This window comes from Eretmochelys imbricata, chromosome 2, assembly GCF_965152235.1.
Source record: "Eretmochelys imbricata isolate rEreImb1 chromosome 2, rEreImb1.hap1, whole genome shotgun sequence".
In the NCBI taxonomy this organism is placed as follows: domain Eukaryota; kingdom Metazoa; phylum Chordata; order Testudines; family Cheloniidae; genus Eretmochelys; species Eretmochelys imbricata.
In genome coordinates this window covers 64348059-64362905 of record NC_135573.1, presented here as the reverse complement: position 1 = coordinate 64362905, position 14847 = coordinate 64348059, and the positions used below count along the sequence as shown (strand labels likewise).

Below are 14847 nucleotides of genomic sequence, written 5' to 3'. Positions count from 1 at the left end.
GGGCACCTGATTCTATTTCTTATTATTTCATTCTACAGTTGAAATGGTTTAATTAAATTTACCTAGAACACTTTTAATTGTCAAGTATTTAAGCTTATTAGAGTACCATATTTCCTGCTGAGCCTATCCCCCCGCAACTGTTCACATCCTTGCACTTATTTTTCCAATCTCTTAGTTTAATTCTCAAGTAAACCAAGTGATTTATTAAAAAATAAATATTTCATGCATACATACATGACTACATACATATACTAAATACATACATAACTACATGCATACAATAATACTACGTTACTAACTACATACATACATGCAGTACATACATAACTAAATACTTTTTTTAAAAAAAGTTAGGAGGGAAAAGTCCTAGAAATTCCATCAAAAACCCATTATGCTAAAAGAACATTTTTAGTTGCGTGGCTAAGGACTCAGAAGCCAGGAAACATAAAAATTATGGTTCCACCAGGGAAGAAAGGAAACCCTGAAGCCCCTGATGCCTCCTAGTGAAGGAGCTCCCCAGAGTAGTCAGCTCTACTCAGTGTGCACTGTCTGACCACAGGGGATGCAGCCACATATGGAGGAACCCTGGTGCTAAAGTAGCAGATACCTTATCATAATGTGACTCATGTATGTACTGTTTTCAGGCAAACACTAAAGTAGAATGAGAGTTGTTTTTAGAGCCATCTGGTGTCCATTTAAAGCACACACCAATTTTTCCAAACAATATATCCACTTTTCTGAACTGAATGCAAGTACAGGATGTTAAGTATGAAGTTTATGAACTTAGTATATTATTTAGTTCATACTAGATTTTTATTGTACTAACCAAGGCAGCCATGCTTTAACGGTGTTCTATGTTGCTGCACAAATATCTAGAGTTACTGTACAAGGATTTTAGATTCATGGATAGGTATATACTGTATGCGTGGTGGTGACCCATATGAGAGAGCCATATGATGAAAGCTTTTATTAGCATATACCTTTGCCAGCCTCACTTCCACTCTGTCTAGTAATTCATCTCCTTAGGACCAATTATAATATTACAAATTTGTACACAGCTTCAACTAACTTTAAATCAGTCGATCACCAAAATATTTCCTTCTTTACAACTTAAAATAGGGAACTTTTGCTCCCCCCCAGTTTCACTGGTCTGAGGCTCAGGATGAGAGATCTTCAATCCCAGACCAGATACAAATTTAAGGGACAATGTTATGACCTTGAAGGGTTAGAAATGGGAGTTTGGAAATGGAAGGAGGAAATTCCTTGCTTTCTATAGCACAAAGAATTTGTTTAATACTTCCGTACATATTTAGATATGGAAATGCTATTTTAGGTAATGTGTTGAATTTGGTTTGGTTTTTTAATTTGTCCTCAAAAATCTGTAGTCAAAATAACAATAATTTATACATATTATGGTAGCACCCAGGAACCCCAATCATGGACCAGGACCCTGTTGTGCTAGGCACTGTACAAACACAGAACAAAGACTGTTCCTGTCCCAATCCTTATTTTCAAAGCTCCCTGAAACACTTCAAAAATACTACTTCTGGAAAATACATGCCATATACAGAACACATAATGTACTCCCAGGAGGACAAAGGGGCTTGCTCAACGATGTTATAAGAACACGGCAATTTTAATTGTGCCTGATAGTTTGCTTATCCATGGAACAAACATGGAATGGGCTGAAGCAGAAGGTCCCCCCATGCTACTCTGCTAGTGTGTTTCAAGCTTTGTCAAGGGGGACTACTAATGATTAGCTAATTCCATCTTCTGTATCATATGCATGGGAACAAATTGGTAAGACTTCATGACACAGAACACAGCTCTCAGATTACTCTTACATTAACTCACAAAAGCAAATACACTTTATGCTTATTTAACTTCAAATTATCTATTTAATGAAAATCGCACTTTCTACAAGGTATAACTTTGGTCTTCAATGTAATACAACTTTCTCATCCTTAAGAGAATAGACATTTACCTTTTTCTTTTTGTTCCTGTTCAGTTTCTTTACTTTTTCCTGGAAGATTAAAAATGAAATAGCATAAGCATTTTAGTGAAGAACAGTACAAAAACACACTACCAGTAAATCAATACCTATGGAAAAGAGACAGTTAACGTAAAAACTTTTTGTAGGACTTCATGGCAGCATATTTTCACTTAAGTCATTTTCATCAAAAATGCTTGGGTACTTTATAGTTCAATTATAGCTTATTATCTAACACAGGATGGGGATAATGCTGCATGAAATGTTTTAGAACTAATAGCAATCTTTTCCAAAGAAGATAAAAGTCCGTCCCCCGCCCCACACGTATGTGAATGATATCCACACACACACACACACACAATATTATACATAATTCCTCTAAGTTCTTCAGCCACTAAATGTTTGATTAACTTTGTACCTATGGGTTCTGTTTACTTTTCTTATTTTTACCTATTCACTTATGCTTGACAATAGGAGTAAAATTTCAAATGTGTTTAAATCTCTAACTTTCAGTCAGATTTAGGATCCTTGGTGACAAAGTCAGTTTTGAAAAATGGAACTTAGGCTTCTGAGTCATTTAGATGTTTGTGAATATTTTACCTGTGATATATATTAATTTACCTATTTAGTACTTCAGATAGCTTTATAATGACAAACAAAACATTTCCTGAGAAAACAGCCCAGCCTGAAAGTATGTATCAATGCAATCTACCTAATATCTCTATGTTTATAGTTTTCATAGAATTTCTCTCATTAACCTACACACTAATTAAAATACTAAAAGACAATTCTCCTCAGCAAGGGCTACAAAAACAAAACAAATGAGAAATTCCTAAGCCTAGACATTTTGGAGATCTGATGAAAAAGAAAAAGAAAGTAAACTACAGCTACATTTTCAACACACTAAATCTTTAAAATTGCCTGATTTTTACCAGACTTCCTAGAAATTCTATCCTGGAATGATCGGCAGCATGTAAAATCTTTACAGTTAACTATGGAGTGACTACTGCTACTTCAATACGCCTAGATTGCTAAATTCTCTGGATTTCCCTTAATATTGACTTGTGCCCTGTAATGTATTAATCAAGTTACAAAATAGTGAATTAAATAAACATGGTGGAGTGTCAGAATTATTTGCCTCCATAATTAAATATAAAAATCTTTAAACTACAAGTTATATTAATTAGAAATGGGAAAGGATTCATAGGTTGATATATTCAAAAGCTACAGGCCCGCTTGGATAAGGAATACATTTACTCTGATTTATGATTGTACACAAACAAATGTAGTTGTCACCTGTTTGCATAATTATGCTATTTGCATGTGTAATTGTAATAAAAACATTTTTTCTAAGTCCATTTCAGTGTTTTCATGGAATGATATTTTAGAGAGACCTACAACCCTAGCTGACAGAGACAAACTGATACATCTGAGTTTTTGATTTCTATGATCGTGTGGAATTCACTGTCACTAAACTCCATCCACAGAGCATATGGCAGGACTGTGTAGTAAATCATGAAGTAGTGAACTATTTTAACTTCCCACTCCTCTCTATCCTTTCCCCCATCACCAACACACTCCACTCACCTCTGTAAGCTCTTCCCCCTCCTGCCTTCCCTTACCATTCACAACTTATTTCTACAGGTTCTTTCCTCTCTCAGTAAAAAGTACGGTATATTCTCACCCAATTTTCCCTCTTCACTTCATCTCTAAGTTCACTAAATGTGCCATCTATAACTACTGCCTCAAGTTCCCCTTCTCTAGCTTCATCCTGAATTCTCTCTGATCTGGCTTCTGCCCTCTCAGCTGCTTTTGCTCTCAAAGACTCTAATTACCTTTTCTTGAGCAGTCCTTAGGGTGTCTCTTCCATCCTCATTCTTCCTGATCTTTTGAGCTACTTTTGACACTGATCGTACCCTCCTTTAATTTTGTATTCCCTTAGCTTTTGGTTCCCCATCTTACTTGGTTCTCTGCCTACTTCACTGAGCGTTCCCCTCTGCATCTTGGTCAGTGAGTACTGCTGCCCTCACTACTTATGTCTAGGTGATCTTATCTGCACTCATGGTTTTAACTAACATCTCCATGGTAAAGACTTACAAATCTGATCTTTCTCCCTCCTGAAGAAGAGATCTGTGGTGCTAGAAAGCATCTTTTTCATCAACAGGAGTTGGTCCAATAAAATATCTCACACATCTTGTCTCTCATATCCTGGGTCCAAAACACCTACAACGACACTGTAAACAACTGTCTTCCTCCAGTAGAGATTAGACGTCTCCGTGCAAGTGTCTTGCCAGGGTCTTAAACTTAGCAGGACTCAGACCAAGCTCCTTTCAAGCCCACCAACCCTTTCCCCTGTTTTTCACCCTCATACAAAGCACCTCCATCCTCCGTCATTCTGTCTTATAACCTGAGTGTCATCATTCACTCTGACCAATGTGCAAAAGTGAATGTTTCTGGAGCAATAGGAGGGTGTAGTTATTGAAAAATTACACTGCTGTGATCCTAATGCGAAACATCTGGGTAAACTTGCATTAAGCTGATTGTGATAACTAGAGCAGCTCTCAGCAGCCAGCAAGCAGCTGTGCAAATGTAAAGCAAAGTGCTCGCCCATGAAAAAAAAACAAAACAACCAACCAAAAAACACGTGTTACCACGAAGAAACACATTTACTTTTCATGTAGCATTAAAAACAGTATTTTCAAAATTGAAAATATATTTTACATATTAGAAAAATGATCCGTTTCATGCTTAGATAATATGCAGCATCTTGCAGATACACATTAAACATACAACCATATATAATTAATACATACTATACCCATACACACATCAACTCTAATTAATATACAATTTATATGTTTGTGGTTACTTAGTTTTATTTTATATTTATACTGTTTTACAAATATCTAAATTACATCGGTTTTATATCAAATTTTACAAAACATATGTTGCTGTAAATATATGATTTATATCTGCAGTATATCCCAGAATTTCCTATTTACAAGAGTTATATCATAACCACTAGCTCATCTCTGATTAGTGGGAATCATAGAATCACAGGACTGGAAGGGACCTCGAGAGGTCATCTAGTCCAGTCCCCTGCATGCATGGCAGGACTAAATATTATCTACACCATACCCGACAGGTGTTTGTCCAACCTGCTCTTAAAAATCACCAAATGATGGAGATTCTACAACTTCCCTCGGGAATTTATTCCAGTGCTTAACCACCCTGACAATTAGGAAGTTTTTCCTAATGTCCAACCTAAACAGCTCTTGCTGCAATTTAATTCCATTTCTTCTTGTCCTATCCTCAGAGGTTAAGAACAACAATTTTTCTCCCTCCTCCTTGCAACAACCTTTTATGTACTTGAAACCTGTTATGTCCCCTCTCGGTCTTCTCTTTTCCAGACTAAACAAATCCAATTTTTTCAATCTCCCCTCATCCGTCATTTTTTCTAGACCTTTAATCATTTTTGTTGCTCTTTTCTGGACTTTCTCCAGTTTGTCCACATCTTTCCTGAAATGTGGTGCCCAGAACTGGACACAATATTCTAGCTGAAGCCTTATCAGCATGGAGTAGAGCAGAAGAATTACTTCTCATGTCTTGCTTACAACACTCCTACTAATACATCTCAGAATGATGTTTGCTTTTTTTGCAACAGTGTTACACTGTTGACTCATATTTAGCTTGTGATCCACTAGGAGCCCCAGATCCCTTGCTACAGTACTCCTTCCTAGGCAGTCATTTCCCATTTTGTATGTGTGCAACTGATTGTTCCTTCCTAAGTGGAGTACTTTGCATTTGTCCTTATTGAATTTCATCCTATTTACTTCAGACCATTTCTCCAGTTTGTCCAGATAATTTTGAATTTTAATCTTCCAAAGCACTTGCAACCTTTCACAGCTTGGCATACTTTTTAAGTATGCTCTCTGTGCCATTATCTAAATCATCGATGAAGATATTGAACAGAACCGGAGCCAGAACTGATTCCTGCAGGACCCCACTCGATATGCTCTTCCAGCTTGACTGTGAAGCACTGCTAATTACTGACTCTCTGGAAACAGTTTTCCAACCAGTTATGCACCCACCTTATAGTAGTTCCATCTACATTGTATTTCCCTAATGTGCAGAGGCAACTGAAGTGCTAATGTATTTTCAACTTTAATATATTTTAGTTGTTAAACAGTGACCCATTTCATGATATTTATGTATTATTTTCCCGAACTGGTGTGTTTTCCAACACCACTGAAAAAGACAGCAGAGCGTAAGAATCCGTGGTCTCTTGAGGGCACAGCAGGGCAGGCATGGAAAAGTACAGGGAAGGGTGGGGATGTGCCTTGCTTGGAACCCTTTGCCCAGCTACGTTCCAGTCTACATTAGGACACAGGATTGTCAGAGAATCAAGGTGTACCAGACCTTTTAATGTCTGCTTTAAATGGTGTAGGCACAGCATCCACTTTACACTTCTAATTCAAAATATGGACCACGGGCACAATTTTCCTCCAGAAAATTTACACTGAATGCGTGACCTTTTTGCCAGACACTGGTGTATTTCAGTGAGTAAAATGTCATTCCTTCCAAGTCACAAAGAAAAAAAAAATATATACCCCGGACCAAATTTTGGCCAACCACATAATTGGCTTTAGAACTGGACTGACAAGCTTCAAAAGCGGAGTAAACATGCAGCAACATTGTCGTAGATAAAGTCCTCAACCCATTGCCATTGCCTCATCTCCCCTCCCCCACAACCAAAATAAAGGTTATGTCCTGCTCAGATTTTGTCCTCCTTGTATATTAAATGTTGACAAAGAACTATATGAGGACAGATTGGTGATATTAATTAGTAGATGAGATAAGTAGGTACTGAAACACCTTTATTAACACAGATACCAGATTTCTGCACTTAAGAGTACAAAATAAAGACACCACCAAAGCAAAGATATTCTTCTGTGTTTTATTGCAGATAACATTAAAACAGAAGAAACACACTTTTTTCTTTTCTTTTTCTTTTTTTTAAAAGATCCCCTTGACCATTCCCAGCTTGGCACACTTTTGTAAACAAGAAGCTCATAAAAAAAAAATCACATACTTAATTACAAAGTGTTTAAAATTTGATCACAGCATAACATCCTCATAGTCCCATAATTCTGTAAACAGACTGTCATATTACACAAAAATGCAGTAAAGTTTATGTTCTTTTCTTTCACAAGTCTTAAATTTTACTTCCAAGCTCCCTACAAAATATGGCTTTGTAAAATGTATTGCTTTGCAATTCACAAACACTGAGAATTTTACACCAAGAAGAATGCCATACTCTGCCTCAACCCACATCACAGTTTAAGAAGATTATTGCTAACCTGACAAGTTTAAAGAAATCACTTTGGGGCATACTTTACACTTGCTCTGCTCATGGAACTCAAAGTGAATTGGAGTCCTACACATTAAACAAGCACATATGTCCTTTCCTATGGGTGTATCAGAAAATCTCAAAACAGTGTTAAAGAAACAAACAAAAAAAATCTCCCTGTCAAGTAAAACACAACCTTCGTTATTTTACTGATTCTCTATTTTAAAATAAGGTGTATTTTATTTTTTCTAGTTCCCATATCAGACTTTAAAATATTTTAATCACAGCAACTATTCCTGAGCTGAAAAGGAACAACAAAAAGCCCAAGAATGAAAAGATGTCGTCTCTACAGTTGTGGAACAGCAGCATGCAACAGGTAGACAACACATCAGCTTTATTAAAATTCTCAGTCACTCAAAATCTAAATTAAATGGAGTTGAGTCATTAAAACTGTTTTTATATTTACAGTATTCTTAAATTTTTAAACCTTATTTTTAGGTAAATATTATCTGACAAGGTCAGCTTTTAAAATTAAAAGCTGGGTATTTATGCAAATCTGTTTTGTTTTTCCCTCTCTGAATAGTTTATTGAGTATCACAATACATAAATTACGGCTGTGATAGTCAGTGCTCTGGCCAATATAAAGTAGGCCTTACTAAGCCCAAACTGATTCCAATTACATACTTATGTGTCGATATACACCCCGACTTCCTGCCAGACTGTTTTAAAGTCTTCGGGTTCCTTAGTTTTAAAATCAAATAAGCATAAAGTAATGCGTTCAAATTTCAACATAAAGGATTATGGAAAAAGTAATTTAATAATCTGTCTATATACTGCTTAGAATTAGACATGTATGTTTTATAAACTGTAGAATTATTATAAATGATTTGAAGCTCATGTAGTGTAACTGTTGACATATCAGTGCAGACAGATACAAATCATAACTTCACAGCTCCATGTCTCATTAGTGTTTCCAATAAAAATGCAGTTAAGCTCATGTTACATTAGTAGTAACATTTTTTAAATTTATGATCACATTTGTACATTGTTTGCCCAATCTGTTCCCAATGTTTTCCTGTATGTACCTACAACAAAAATATATATATATTAAAATCTGAAAATTCAACTGATGCTCCATCATAAATAGAATATTAACAAATTTCTTGAATACCACATGTAAAATGAATGTCCAACACACAGCTGTCACAAACAGGGAAGAAAGAGAAATAAAACCAATGAATGCACTAAACTTGACAAAAAAGTTAGACAGGAATGTAAATTTAAACATCTAAACGTTAAAAAAAAGTGTAATAAAATGACAGTTGGCTAAAACCCATTTATAATATTTTAGTGTTCATTTCCCAAGATCCTGAACTGTTCAGTAATTACATCATGAGATCTAGTACAACCATCTGCTCCCCTTGTGTAGCGTATGGTTAGGGCTGGTCCTCCTGCTGTAGGAACAGTCTTTTTGAAGCTTTAAGTATCTGAAAAAATAAGGGGAAATCTAAATTAAAGGACCAACCAAAACACAATAAAAAAAAATCTACATGCTAAAAAAAATGCAACTTTGTGGCATTGTAGTTTATTTGGAGAAAGCTATAATTCCCAGGATCTATACTACTTTGCTATAGAAGATGGGGAGTACCAAATTTAAATACTAATCTGAAGAATAGATCTTTGAAAATAGAATAGATCTTTGAATTTAACTTGCAAAGGAAATTAGGGCCATGTCGAAATATAAAAAAGTTATATTTTTAAAAGTCAGTGACAGGTGGAAGGGAAGAAGGGACAGGGTACAAAGGGATTTCAACCACATGTTAAGCTGAATTTAAAGATGTAAAGCACACAACAACAAGATAAGAGAAAAAAAATTGCAAGAATATCTGCAGTTTTAAGAATCAGAAAGCTGGGGGAAATTTGGCAAATGTGTAAATACAGAAAAACCTTAACTCTGTCACATTGAACCCTTCCCTCTATCCTTGCCACATTGAACCCTTCATGTAAGACGGATGTGTTTCTGGCAAGTATCACACTACAATAACTATTGACGTCTCACACACTGCATACCATGACTGTTTGGAGACCCTGAGAACTGCGTTACATCTTGGGCTGGTTTACAAACAAGTTTTGCACTGCCGTAATCATATCGGTCTAGAAACAGATATAGATAAAGTGATACAATTCCCTAGTGTGGACACAATTATACCAGTATACAGGAGCTTATATTAGTATAACTTATCCCCTAAATTTGAGAAATTGAGCAACAAGAGTGCCCATCCTTGCAAAGGCCTGACCACAGTGGTTTTAAACTGTTTATAAAAATTCCAAAATCTGAAATTTTTCAAGCCATTTTGGGGAAGGTGAATTGATAGGACCTTTGGTCTTAAATTCTTGATTATGGAGGATTTCTTGATGGACAGTCTAGAGTAACTTAGGTTGCACATATCTCCAGTGAATATTACTTACATCAGAATGTCAAATTTGGTACAAACTAATGCAGGTATATATTTTATTATCAATATTAAAAACAGAGTTTTTGCAGATTCTAAATCTGCTGAATCCTGCATGTGCGCGCAGGATAGATGGAATTACAGCAACAAAGCTGTGGTTGTTTAGATTTCCTTAACTCACAATTTCCATGCTTTTAAAAAGCTTTTTTTTTAAAAGCAGAACTTCATTAATTTTATTGCCTTTAACTAAATGAAATGTGTTTATAATCTACCCCACAATTTACCAATACTGGGTCCTGAAGTTTTATGCATTTAAAAAAAAAAGATTAGAAATGATTCTGTTTACCCTGATGTATCATTGGCTTTGACTGGCACAATGTATTCAAGTCTATCTGTGAAGTATTATTGTGCTGTAGTGCCTTGCTAGATTTTCCACTGGGCTTCCATTCTCCAAAATCCATAAGAAATACCTGTCTCAGAACTCCAATACACCCAAACCCTGTATTAAGCCCCTTCTCTCCTTTCCTAGTGTTCAGAGGCTTCCCACACCTAAACACCTCTGTTCCAGAGATCCCACACATAATGGGCCAGATCGTCAGCTGGTGCAAGTCGGTCAAGTTTAAATATGTGCAGCTCAACTGAAGTTCACATGGTGAGAATCTGGCCCTACATTTGCAAGCCACCCCTACTGACATTATAATATGCCTGTGAAACCTCCTGGATCTCTCAGTTTCCCCAAAAGCAGCTCAAATATATTAAATATTAATCAACCAAGCTTCCCAAAGACACTTAAAGGCACCAAGTGAATAGAGCATATTGAATTGAATGGCTACTTCTGTTGCACCAACTTAACAGAGTTTTAAATAAACAGAAGAAACTCACACTGAATAACTCTGATGAACTGAACTCCAGTGAAATTAAAGAAAAGATATAGTATAACACCAAAGAGGGTATGGTGAATTAATTTAAATCAGAAAATAGAAGTCCTTGATTTAAACTATTTTGGGAAGTTCTATGGCTTTTACTTTACAGGAAGTCAGACTAGATCAGTGGCCCCCAAACTGTTGGGCATCTACCTAGGGGATGCAACTGGATCCAGGCCAGCCCCCGTTGGGGAGCAGGGAGGATGTACCGCTCTTCTCCCAGCACTGGGGGGCTGGGGGGGGGGGGGTGAATGACACATTCCCTTACTAGTAAGGGGTGGGGCACGGGAGGAAAAGCTTGGGCACCACTGGACTACATAATCGCACCCTTCTATGTAGTCTATGAAAAATAACGGATTTTAATCTTGTTTTGCATTTGTACTTTTTATTTTCCTAAAGGAAGTTTCCAACCAGTGAGAATCAACCTATTAAAACATGCTCATTCACAACTCAATATAGCCTTTGCACTAAATTTGGTACTTTTTGCTATTCAGAAGGTTACACTATATCTAATTATATAGCTTAACATACATCTGTGGCTAAGTCATTATGCAAGGTAACCTATTTCCCCTTGTTTTTTCCTACCCTCCCCCGCCCCCCCAGACGTTCTTATTAAACCCTGGATTTGTGCTGGAAATGGCCCAGCTTGATTACCATACACATTGTAAGGAGAGTGATCACTTTAGATACGCTATTACCAGCAGGAGAGTGGGGTGGGGGGAGAGAAAACCTTTTGTAGTGGTAAACACCCATTTTTTCATGCTTTGTGTGTATAAAAAGATCTTCTATACTTTCCACAGTATGCATCCGATGAAGTGAGCTGTAGCTCACGAACGCTTATGCTCAAATAAATTGGTTAGACTCTAAGGTGCCACAAGTATTCCTATACATCTGTTCAGAGTCTTAATTTGCATTTTTGATGTTAGAAATGGTGAATTTTTTATTTCCTAGATGACTGTTTACTCATTATTTGTGTCAAATTCTATTTGAATGGAAATTGGCATTTAAAACAGTTTTTTATTAGTTAAACAAAACTACCAGTACCTTAAATATGCCGGATACAAAAGTAAACGCTTTTATCAAAACATATTTTGAATTTTAAACTACTTGATTTATTAAACAAAGGAAGTATCTGTATTTAGTGAAGTGAAATGGTTATTTCTGGTCACCAAGTCCTTCCCAATTTTAGAACTAGTAGATCTTATCCTTTTACACCTAGATTTTATTCATCAATTGGAAGAGGAAAACAAGCTTTCCTGCTTTTTCAACTCCCAATTAGTTTCTTAACTTTCAATGAACTAGGCACGGAACTGTACTGAACAACTGAATAAAATGAAATGAAAATAATAATCTCTGTGCACCTGCAGAAGAGGCTACTGCTGTCAAAAAGTGGCTTAGCACTTCAACAAACTCTGGTTCCAGTGACTTCCACCAATTCAGTGGTCTGACTGAAACTGCAGCAGCAAACATGTACTGGTTAATAATATTTATTTAAGTAATTTTAATAGATATAAGTATCAGGAGGTAGCTGTGATAGTCTGTATCCACAAAAACAACAAGGAGTCCTGTGGCACCTTAAAGACTAACAGTTAATTCCTCATTGTTTTAATAGATTATAGTAGGTTTAGGCCTTAACACTGGATGTCATAATTTCAAATGTACATATATTTAAAAAAATATTTTAAATTCAAATATTTAATTTAAATGTATCGTCATTTTTTTAAAAAATGATTTTTACCCATCTGAAAGAGAGGGAACACTCAATCACCCAAAATGTCTTTTCAGTCAGGACTGTTTGATAAGTGTGAATTTTATATTCTGGAGGATAGGGGGGAATATAACAAGAATGTCTCCTGTGTGAAAGCAGCTAGTAAAGTCTGAGACCTAAAAGTATCAGAACCATCTATATTTGAACAAACGTTACATACCCAGTTAGCAATTTATAAAAAGATTATCCTCCTCTCCCCAAAATGACAACTGAGTAGAGAAAATGCTCACAGAACTCCATCAAAAACAAGGGATGGGGGAAATGGAAGGCTAGGGTGCTTGAAACACAAGGAAAAAGCCACTACCTAAAGGGGGGGACTAGATGGCAGACACAGCTGGATGCAAGCTAGCTACCGCTTGGTTTGGTGATAATGAGGTGTATGTAACAGCTGTGGAAAACCAGCTGTGTTAGGAGAAGGGGTGAAAGAGAATAATCCCAAATCAGGAGCTAGGGGAAACTCTTTTTCCTTCCCCATCATGCATATCACAAGTTACACTACCAAGTGCCAGCAGTAACCTAATGTTCCATTTAACAGTCCTACTTCACCAATTCTGAAATGGCAGAATAGGTACTGTGTAGCTTCCTCTCTTTCTTGTGGTGTCATTTTTCATACACCCACCATATGCACTTCCCCTGCATCGATAGCAAAATCCATTTCTGCCCATGTATGCAGACATTTAGGCAAGACACACATTTTACACTTACTTCTCCCCCTTACATCTTCACCTTTACTTTTTTAAAATTAATTGTAGACTTGTAGCCTACACACTGACATAAACCTAAGTTTTAAAATCATATAATCATAGAATATCAGGGTTGGAAGGGACCTCAGGAGGTCATCTAGTCCAACCCCCTGCTCAAAGCAGGACCAATCCCCAATTAAATCATCCCAGCCAGGGCTTTGTCAAGCCTGACCTTAAAAACCTCTAAGGAAGGAGATTCCACCACCTCCCTAGGTAACGCATTCCTGTGTTTCACCACCCTCCTAGTGAAAAAGTTTTTCCTAATATCCAACCTAAATCTCCCCCACTGCAACTTGAGACCATTACTCCTTGTTCTGTCATCTGCTATCACTGAGAACAGTCTAGAGCCATCCTCTTTGGAACCCCCTTTCAGGTAGTTGAAAGCACCTATCAAATCCCCCCTCATTCTTCTCTTCCACAGACTAAACATCCCCAGTTCCCTCAGCCTCTCCTCATAACTCATGTGTTCCAGTCCCCTAATCATTTTTGTTGCCCTCTGCTGGACTCTTTCCAATTTTTCCACATCCTTCTTGTAGTGTGGGGCTCAAAACTGGACACAGTACTCCAGATGGGGCCTCATCAGTGTCCAACAGAGGGGAACAATCACGTCCCTCGATCTGCTGGCAATGCCCCTACTTATACATCCCAAAATGCCATTGGCCTTCTTGGCAACAAGGGCACACTATTGACTCATATCCAGCTTCTCATCCACTGTAACCCCTAGGTCCTTTTCTGCAGAACTGTTGCCGAGCCATTCAGTCCCTAGTCTGTAGCGGTGCATTGGATTCTTCCATCCTAAGTGCAGGACTCACAATATTTACAATATATATTTTCTTAAAAAGAATTGTGCAATTAGATCAAGATTTTCCACACTTACCAGAGTTTCTCATCTGAGCAAGGTAAAAAACTTAATGCTTTTCTTACACACTGTATGTATAAACAGTGTAGCCGGTTTCTTTTTGTTGAGTGGGTCATTTTATTTTGAATAGTCAGATAGTATATTTAGTAATTAGCACTGAATTTGTTAATTTAACAAGCTCTAGCTTATTCCAAGTCCTAAGGAGAAAGAGAAAAATATATTCTCTTCCCCCTACATTTCCCAGAGTTTCCCAGAAGAGGAGCAACATCCACCAGAAGGCCAGTCTCACAGTTTGAGAAGGGCTATATTAAATGTAAAAACAACATACAGTGGAAGGATAACCCTAAAATCACCAGCAAGGGAGCTATGAGAATTCTGCAGTAATTAAACAATGGGACCTTTTTACTTGTACCATATGAGATTTCTAAAACTCCACATGCAAATCAATTTACGCTTGATTAGAGGCTGGTAAATGTCTTTTACTCTCTCATCTGAGCTACCCTTCATACTTCAGTTACTGTAATGAATACAAATATAAAAGAGGCAAACGATATAGAGATGAAGTTCTGTCCCCCTTAGGTACTAAAACACGTTTGCTATGCTAAACTAAATTATTTGTTAATACTGGCAAAAGAAAGTTACATATCTTCATATTTTAAGGGACAGACTGAGAGAAAGTTACCTTAAAAAAAGGGGTACTTACTGTGACCAAACGCACAGTCAAACTGTGTTAGCTACTGGCATTTTCTGTATTGGTAGTG

General features: G+C 36.9%; 1 protein-coding gene across 7 annotated transcripts in view; it reads right to left on the bottom strand.

Moving 5' to 3' along the window:
- ASPH (aspartate beta-hydroxylase) overlaps window positions 1-14847 on the bottom strand; it is a 203569-nt gene that overhangs the window by 79930 nt on the left and 108792 nt on the right. For all 7 annotated transcript variants that reach the window (XR_013345144.1, XM_077810220.1, XM_077810221.1 and 4 more), the window contains one exon: window positions 1985-2023. Coding sequence is in view for 6 of the 7 variants with exons in the window: in XM_077810220.1 (XP_077666346.1) it covers window positions 1985-2023 (39 nt within the window). In the remaining variant the exon portion in view is untranslated. The remainder of the gene's footprint in view (window positions 1-1984; window positions 2024-14847) is intronic.